At 39.7% G+C, this 9,583-nt stretch overlaps 1 protein-coding gene across 1 annotated transcript in view; it reads left to right on the top strand.

Moving 5' to 3' along the window:
- LOC102744996 (fatty acid desaturase 2-like protein FADS2B) overlaps positions 1 to 8,922 on the top strand; it is a 26,099-nt gene extending 17,177 nt beyond the window's left edge. Inside the window, exons 7-12 of the mRNA XM_006728590.2 lie at positions 2,630 to 2,706; positions 2,885 to 2,982; positions 3,967 to 4,063; positions 5,718 to 5,797; positions 7,288 to 7,413; positions 8,841 to 8,922. Of these exons, the coding sequence (XP_006728653.2) occupies positions 2,630 to 2,706; positions 2,885 to 2,982; positions 3,967 to 4,063; positions 5,718 to 5,797; positions 7,288 to 7,413; positions 8,841 to 8,922 (560 nt within the window). The remainder of the gene's footprint in view (positions 1 to 2,629; positions 2,707 to 2,884; positions 2,983 to 3,966; positions 4,064 to 5,717; positions 5,798 to 7,287; positions 7,414 to 8,840) is intronic.
- Positions 8,923 to 9,583: the final 661 nt, after the last annotated feature.

The raw sequence follows: 9,583 nt of genomic DNA, 5'->3' as shown, positions 1-9,583 counted from the left end.
ATGGTGAGCACTGTGAATTGTGTAAGACTGTTGAATCACAGACCTGTACCTCTGAAACAAATAATACATTATATGTTAAAAAAGAAGAAGAAGAAGAAGAAGATAGTAGGAAGGGAAAAATGAAGGGGGGGAAATTGGAGGGGGAGATGAACCATGAGAGACTATGGACTCTGAGAAATAAACTGAGGGTTCTAGAAGGGAGGGGGTTGGGGGGATGGGTTAGCCTGGTGATGGGTATTAAAGAGGGCACATATTGAATGGAGCACTGGGTGTTATACGCAAACAATGAATCATGGAACACTACATCAAAAACTAATGATGTAATGTGTGGTGATTAACATAACATAATAAAATTTTTAAAGTGCACAACAAAAAGATTAAAGCAGAAATCGATGATATAGAAATAAAAAAAAAACAGTAGAACAGATCAACAAAACTAGAAGCTGCTTCTTTGAAAGAATTAAAAATGCTTTGTTCTTTTTTTTTTTTTAGAGTTTTTTTTTTATTCTTATGTTAATCCCCATACATTACATCATTAGTTCTAGATGAAGTGTTCCATGATTCATTGTTTGTGCATAACACCCAGTGCTCCATGCAGAACGTGCCCTCCTCAATACCCACCACCAGGCCAACCCATCCTCCCACCCCCTCCCCAAAAATGCTTTGTTCTTAACCAAAATCAAATTCATGTCAGTTCACAAAGTTTTCATGGAACCCCAAAATACACTCATCTAAAAAATGCTTACACATTTGAGAAATAAGACAAAATCAGGGAAGGTCCCAAACATTTCCTGTAGATCAGTGTTCTCTACCAGAAATAATGTTGTCCCAATGGGACTTAGACAAAAATGTCTGGAGACATTTTTGGTTAACACAATGGAGGGGAAGGGATAGGGCTGGTACCCAGTAGGTAGAAGCCAGTGGTTCTGTTAAACCCCCTACAATACACAGGACAGCCCATAACAACAAGAAATTACCAGGCCCAAAATGCCAATATTGCTGGGATTGAGAGACTCTGTTGCAGATTATCTGATTTGCCCAAATGTTGGGCACCAGTGGTCATCTGTAACATGCCTGACCAGGATGGTCTGTGGGCCCATTTTTTGAGGTATGGGGGTCAATCTCCACTGCTGCCCCTTCCACTGCTGGAATTCTGCAGCCCCTTCCTATGATAGTCACCCTCTCCTCCTGCATGACCAAAAAGAGGAATGAGGATATCAGTGCCCCATTTTGAAAGGTAGCTGATCTCCAGCCTAACCAGAGGTGTGTTCATATAAGAAAAAAGCTGTTGGAATTTCTTTTCTGAGCCTTCTTCCCTGTCTGTAGTGCTGCAATATGACCTTAGCTTATGAGTAATAAATGGATGGTGTGGATTCACTGCAGAATGCCCATCTCACAGAACTCTGCCCTTGGGAGCTGTTTCATTGTGTCCTTTTCCTTCAATTGCCAACTTAGCATCTCAGGTACAAGTACGTCATGCTCAAACTGTCAAAGAGAAACAGAACTGGAATTTTTTAAAGTTGACAGGACAGATTTTATTCAGGCTTCTGTAGTAGGGGAAAGGGACTTCAGTATAAACTGAGCTTAGTTCTGCTAAAACAAAAGGTGGGAGACTTTTTTAAACACTGGGTGTGCTAAGGAAATTACCAAGAGACATTGAGGGGAGAGAAAGTTGGTCAGTGTGATTAGGCCATCTGTGTCTGCTACCTGGTGCTTATGAAAGTTAGGGTCCCACTTCCCTCACCCCACAGAGAGACTGGGAGACAGGGCCTATCCTGGACAATTATATTCAAAGGAATGACTCCCAGGTCCTTGAGAAAGATATTTCTGGGTTGTAGGAGATGTATTTCAAAGAGACAAAAGAAAGGATTTTACAATTGTAAGTTTTCTAACAGAAATACTCTAAGAAAAGGAAGGTCTGAGACCTATAGTCAGTTTTGGCAGTATTGAACTTTCTCAGGCAGACCTCTAAGGGTCTGGGGTCACCCCAAAGGTGTGGCCTTGAGCTGTTAGAAACTCTGCTCCTGTTGTACTAGTCTCTCAGTGTGGGGTATAGACAAAATCATTTGTGCTAAGAGTTTGTAGAGTTTGAGAGTCTGGAGGCCAACAGTGAGACCTAGTCAAAAAAGAAGGCTCTAACTAAAGTCTGGTCAAGGACAGAGTTGTCAAAACTCAGAGGGACTCCATTAGACTCCTTTGTACTCTAGGCAGCCTCACTGGTCCTGGGGGAGAAGCAGGTAAATAACCATCTGGTCAGAAAATGAGTATTGCTTCTGTATTTCTACCACCTTGACATATTGTGACAGGGCCCAATCAATCCTAAGGATTGTGATGGACTGAAGGATTCCATGTACCTTGAGAAAGCATGAAAGTTCAAAGCAGAAGCTTTTCTGGGATGCCTCTATCAAGAATGACTCAAATTTTCAAAGCTGCCTTAGTCTTCTTGAGAGAGCTTGAACCAAATTCCTGTTTCAGCCTCAGAGACTCAAAGACCCCCATGGAGTCCAGGATGTGGCTGTGGATCTCCACTTTGCATCGCTTCTCAGGGCAACATTCCAGGAGTGACATGCACTAGGGTCACATTCTACTCATTTACTCACCATATTTGTTTGTTGTTGTTCTTTTTCAGTTGGGATCCCTCTCCTCATACCTGTATATTTCAACATGAAATCCATGCAACTGATGTACTTCCAAAGATATTGGGACGTGAGTAACTTGACTCATCCTCTGAAGCTAGATGAGATAGAAAAGGGGACATGAAAATGCTTAGTCCCTTCCAGATGTAGCTTCCTTGACTAATAAGGCATAAGACTTAGCCCTCGCCCAATGAAGGGGAAATGAAATTGTGTCCAGGACATTTAATGGTCAGTCATTCTCTCTGCAGGACATTGCCTGGGTCAGCAGCTTTTACATCCGCTATTTCATCACATTAGGCCCTTTCTATGGAATCTTCGGAACCATGTTGCTCATATATGTGGTCAAGTAAGAAAGCAAGAATATTCTTTTATTCCCATAACCTAAATGATCCTCTTACCTTCCTTATCTGAGCTGTTTGTGATTAGCAGAAGATTGGGACAGCAGGCCTGATTCTCTGTAACTGAGACATTTCCATGAAAAAAAAAAAAAAGTTGAAAAAGAAAAGTTCCTTGGAAAAAGAATTTGCCCAATCTTGTCCTTTTCTTTCCACATGTTTAATTCCCAATTGCAAAATCCCATCCGACACCCAGTTTCTTTAGAATTGTAATCCAGCTGGACACCATAATCCTTGCCAAAAATAATGGAAGGACAGGAATTTTTACTGGTTATTTTATGACTAGAGATTTTCCCAAAACCAAAATGACTAAAGAGCTCTCTTCAACTTTCCAATTTATTCCTTGCCCATTCTTTCACATTATTATTCTAAACCCTACATAATAATAAGGATATTGACAGCTACTATACATCAGGCACTTGGATAAAGGATTTATCTGCGTTATCCTATTTGATGTAATCCTTGAACAATCCTTTGATGATGTAGGATAGCATCGTCTTCATTTTTCTGCTAAGAAAGCTGAAGCTCAGAGAGATTAAATCATTTGTCAAGGTTATAGAGCAAGTAAGGGCCAGTGCTGGTGCCAAACCAGAACTTGAATTCAGTTCTATCTGATGACAAAGCCAAAGTTGTCATCACTTTGCATATGTCCTAGGTATCTTTTGATCCTTGGGCCAATGCTGCAGCGAACTTTGGGGTTACTGCTCCCATTCATTAGGCTGCAAGGCTGGTCACGTGACCAAAGCCTAGTGTGTCATCTCTATATATAAAGGGCCTCCAAAGAGGAAAACAAAGGACTACCATCTTATTGGAATCTTTGATTCCCTTCCATTTCTTCCAATGCTCAGCCAGATCTGCCAGCAGTTGTACAAGCCCAGTGATAGGAACTGAAATACCCCAAGGAGTTATCACTTCCTCCTTTTATTCTCTGAAAGGTTTCTTGAAAGTCCCTGGATGACATATGTTACCCAAATGAGCCATATACCAATGAAAATGAGCACAGAGGAGAACCGGAACTGGTTCAGCACCCAGGTAATGTGAAGTTCCTAAGAGAAGATCCTTGAGACCATACTGATTTAGTCTGGTTACCTCAAATAATAATAATTTATACTTGTGGAATGCTTACTAGGGGCCAGGCACTGTCCACTGCTTTGCATGTAACTACATGATACAGGTGCTATGGTTTTACTACTTCATAGATGATAAAATTAAGGCATAAAGAAGTTGAGTAATTTGTATAAGATCACACAGCTAGTCAGTGGTAGAAAGCAGGTTTTAAACATAGGCAGTCTGATTTCAAAGCCATCGCTCTAAACGAAGGGTCAGTAAACTATAGTCCAAGGGCCAAATCCAGCCCATTGCCTGTTTTTGTAAATAAAATTTTATTGGAATACAGCCATGCTTGTACAGTTACATATTTTCTATGCCTGCCTTCATTCTACAACAACAAAACTGAGTAACTATAACAGAGAATCAAAAGATTTATTGCCTTGCACTTTATAGAAAAAGTTTGCTGACCCATCCCCCACACAACACAGCCTTTCAAGTGAATCTGAGTTCCTAGAATTACAAAATGAATCTTACACCTAGAAGGACCCTGGAATTCACCTCATTTCATTGTATAGATAGAAAGGCCCAGAGAGGAGACATGGCATGTTCTCTGAGCATGCTGTTAAAGATTAACAGAGTTATGATCAGTGCGGAATACCCCAGCCTCCTAAGCTTTCCACTGACTGTGTCATAATTAACTGGAGAATCCTGTTATTATACCACGTTCTCCAAGCTCATTCCTAAATTCAGTGGACCTTCAATTAGAGCATAGAGTATTGGTCCTCAAACTTTTTGGCCACAGAACCACCTTATATTCTTAGAAGTTACTGAAAACGTCAAAGAGCTTTTGTTTATGTAGATTATATCCACTGATATTTACTATATTTGAAATTGAAACAGAATTTTAAAACATTTATTTATTAATTAACTTTAAAATAACAAAAATAAAACCAATCAATACACTTTAAACATCAGACTGATGATGCCATCTCATATTTAGAAGCCTCTGGAAAAAAAATCCACTGTACAGGCATGAGAGTTTGAAAAATGAAAAAGGCAAATTCTATCTTAGAAGTATTCTGGAAATAGTTTTGACCTTGCAGATCCCCTGAAAGGTTCCTAGAGAACCCCAAGGTGTGCTGAAGTACACTTTGAGAAACACTGACATAGAACAACCACAAAAATAACATTCAAAATGGCAACCCCAACTAGAATTAAACCTTAGAAAGGCATTGAATAAAGTAACACTCATAAGAGTTCTTAATCTTGGCAGTCTGGATAAGCCCATGAACCCCTTCCTAGGATAAGGGTTTTAAATTCATAAAATAAAATATATTAGATTACAAAGAAAACTACTTACACTGAAATGCACTTCTATGCCCAGAACCCAGGATTGGAACAATTGAATGCCTTACTTCCCATCTAGAAGTCCTTCAAGTGTACTCTATGGAAATGGTATTCTAACCCCTACAATCTCTACCAAAATCCTACAATCCCACTTTCCTCTGCCAGAGTCCTCATCCATGAAAACTTACAAAATAAGTACTTATTGAACAATTAACTTATTAAAGGAATAAATAAATATTTTCTTTAACACTTGGCTCATTTACATCTAATGTAAGATTTTTCTTTGCAGGTCTTGGCCACCTGTAATGTTGAACAGTCCTTTTTCAATGACTGGTTCACTGGGCACCTGAACTTCCAAATCGAGCACCAGTGAGTAATAACAACAGTCCATGGTAAAAGGCAAGGGCTGTCACTTAGGACAGTCCCCCCCATACAGTCCAGAGCAGAGCCCTACACACAAGATTTCAGAGGGAAAAAATGAACCAGAATTTTCTAAAGGCTGCTATCTTTCTATAAACATTAATGGTAAGGAAGGGAAGAAAGAAAAGAAGGTGTAACAATTGTGAGTAAATGAAGTGAAATCTTGAAAAAAATACCAATGACTCAATTTCTAGATCCCCAAGGACCTAGGAACTGGTGATTGTTTTTTGTTTTGTTTTGTTTTGGTTTGGTTTTGCATGTGGTTTGTTGGCAAAACCCAAGAAAAATCATAATACTTGTGTAACCAAGTTGTGTTGAAACTTAATTAAGATTTAATATTAATATCAATCTAAATCTTTAGAGCTGAGGTTACAAAATAATTAACAATGAAATCCAGTTCCTGCTGCAATTTCCAAATGATATCTGGAAATACTTTACCAATGGGCAGTTATGTGGACGTGCACTAAAGAAAGAAAAAATGATAGTACTTTGAAAGTCAGTCTCTCCAGAATATTCGAGGAAGAGACTTTCCACATCCTATTCATCTAAGCCATATCCATGATAGAGAAGGAAAAAGATCTTATTATCTACTCATGGGATTTTCTCATTCTTTCTCTCCTGTTAGTCCTTTAAAATCTCAGCAAGGGGCACCTGGGTGGCTCAGTCAGTTATGCATCTGACTCTTGATTTTGGCTTACGTCATGATCTCAGCATCATGGGATCAAGTGCCACACTGAGCTCAGCTCTCAGCCCAGAGTCAGCTGGAGATTCTCTCCTTCTCTCTCTGCCCCTGCCCACCCCCCCAGTGCCCTCTCTCTCTCTTTCTCTCACTTTCTCTCTCTAAATTAAAGAAAGAAAGAAAATCTTTAAAATCTCAGCAAAACAGTAAAGATTATTATTCATATTTTATCAAAGAGAAGGTTAAAGGCCAAGAAGTTCATCTGGCTGATTAGTGAAAGCCTTGGATAAAACCCATCTCTCCTCACTTCTTATTTCTATCCTAGAACTTTCCCCCACATACCTTGACTGAAACTTACTGAATACTCAACACATTCATTGTACAGGAGTTAAATGTATATACAGAGAGAGACAAAGAGTGGGGGGAGAGATATCTCCAGCTCTCTAGGTAATTCAAAATAGTAGAAAACCCTCTACTTTCATTTGACCTGGCCAAAAATAAATATATTTGATAGAGGTAATTCTCTTAAGTCTTCCCAAACATTTGCCACCCACAGGGCTTGCAGAGGATTAAGAGATAAGATTAGAGTGTTTTGACAAGAGTTTTGAACTTCCTAGAACAGAAGTACTGTACAATGTCAAGGTTGGGCCTGCATTGCTAATAGAGTTTTATCTAGTAATAGGGGAAAGAAAACTCCTTCAGGGTTTTTATCTAAGATCTTTTTATCTAAGTTTTGTATCTCCTGTCTCTGTTTCCCTAGTCTGTTTCCCACAATGCCACGCCATAATTATCACAAGGTGGCACCCCTGGTGAGGTCACTGTGTGCCAAGCATGGATTGCCGTATGTGAGTAAGCCCATGTTGGAAGCATTTGGAGATATTGTCCGGTAATTACAGAGTCTTTCAGCTTACAGCTCTTATTTCCCCACCCTGCTGGTCCCCAGACTGTCACTGCCTTGTGAATCATTTACTCAACAACTATTTATTATAGGGCATCTGTATGCCCAGCATGGACATGAGACCCTTCAGGGAACAACATCAACAATGCAATGATAATAAATAATTCTTATCGTGTTCCTACTGCCTTCTAGGTACTTCTTAGTGAAAATGCCTTGCTTCCCTACTAAATTTCAAGCTTCTTAAGACCAGGGCTCTGTGTTATTTGTCCCTGTATCCCCTGCAGAGCCTTATCAGGCTTTATAATTTATGTGCTGGAGGGGACTCTCCAATCATCTCGCTCAGAGTTACAAACTTAGATGCCTACAGGGTCCAGGGACATAAATGTGTGGATCAGAGAGTGATAACTGACCAAGAACAGAGAAGCTTGCTGGAACTGAAAATCTGTACTCATCTTGGTGTATTCACACCCCCCTACAAAAAATTAACAGCCCATGATCTGGGTGTAATAAGTTTCTCTTTCTTTTCAATTAGGAAAAAAAAAAAAAAGAAAATACCAGTGTCTTGAATGAAGCCAATAAGGCCAGTCCTGGCCTGATCTGACCTCTGGACAGTGCTCCCAGTTTCAGACTCCCCACCACTCCCATTTCCCTCTTCTACCTTCCAGATATCTGGCTTCTCTTCAGTTGTTACAGAACTCTTTGCCCCTTACCATTTCCTGTCCTTTGCCACCTTTTCTTCTGCCTAGAATGTTCTTCAGCCCACTACCTCCCCTCATATCGCCTTCTCAATTTCTATCTGCTTTCCAAGGCTCATAAATGCCTTTTCTTCATCTCAGTCTCCCCTCATCCCCAGGACTAAATCTAACATCCACTCTCGCAACACCTGCTTCTCTTCACTTGTGACCTTTATCACAATCATGATTAAATAACATTGTGGTAATATATTATTTAATATATGTCTCCCAACCTAGACCAAGAACTCCATGTAGATGGGACTCATGTCTCTCCTACTCATTGCTATATCCCCAAAGCCTAAAAAAATGTCCTTCACATTATACAATATGATGGGTGGGTAGATATAGGATGGGTTGGTATAGAGGTATATGCTTTATCTTATAGGGACTCAGAGACTTTTTTAATACTAGAAAAAAGAACAATTGGTGATTTGGGGTACAAAAGAGAATAAAATGAAATAAAAACTCAATCTCTTCCTTATAGGAAAGGTGAACTCATCTGCTAAAAAACAATGCAGTGTATTTGACTCCCTTCGCTGGGCAACAGAAAAAAATGTCTATCAGATATAGTTGACAATGACAACATTGCCCTGAATCAAGTAAAAGAGCACATGTTATATGGAGAAGCTCCTTGTACTGTAAAGTCTCACCTACTGATGATTTTGTTTACCTCTCCTGCAGGGCCTTGAAGAAATCTGCAGCCCTCTGGAGGGATGCTTATTACGAAACAGGAAACAGATCATCAGCCTTAACACACACGTAGCTGCATCTCTGAAGAGGGTTCATGAATGTACAAGAGATCTTTCCTGCTTACCTGCTGGTGTCACTGGCATAATTGAGGGTGCCAAGAGTGTGAATTCCAAGGATACATGATAAGCCCTTCCCTGAAGATTTTCTCTGCAAATGCAAAGCAATGGAAACACAAGGTGGTTAGGGTGACAAAAGGGAAATGGGAGTCAAATTCTTTTATTTCTTCAATAGAATCTTGAACTTAGTCCTACCAATAGACCTAATTGGATCATCTCCACCACTGTAACATAAGCACAGGAACCAGACAAAATTTTACTGATGGGGTGGGTATAGGAAGAAGTGGGGCCAAAGGAGAGACCTCTGATGGGCACGTTGGGAAGCACTGCAATTGCTCTTAGAAGAGAATGGTGTATTTAGGAAATGTCTACTGGAGTACAAATCTTTGCTTATTCCTTACTTAAATGTGTGAGCCTCCTTTTCTTTAAAAAATGAGTCTAATTAACATTAAAGCCTCCTTAAATGTTTCAATCTTCACTTTGGATTTTCACTATTGTACCTACATGTGTGTAATTGGTGTGTATATATATTTTACTTCTAAATTATAAAATCTCTTACAGGAGTTCCCTATATCCATGCCCAATAACCATTGATCAAGGAGGTTAAGGTTCTATGTT

The sequence above is a fragment of the Leptonychotes weddellii genome, chromosome 11 (assembly GCF_054177405.1).
Source record: "Leptonychotes weddellii isolate Sample4059 chromosome 11, ASM5417740v2, whole genome shotgun sequence".
NCBI classification, from domain to species: Eukaryota; Metazoa; Chordata; class Mammalia; order Carnivora; family Phocidae; genus Leptonychotes; species Leptonychotes weddellii.
This window is presented reverse-complemented; position numbering and strand designations above follow the sequence as displayed.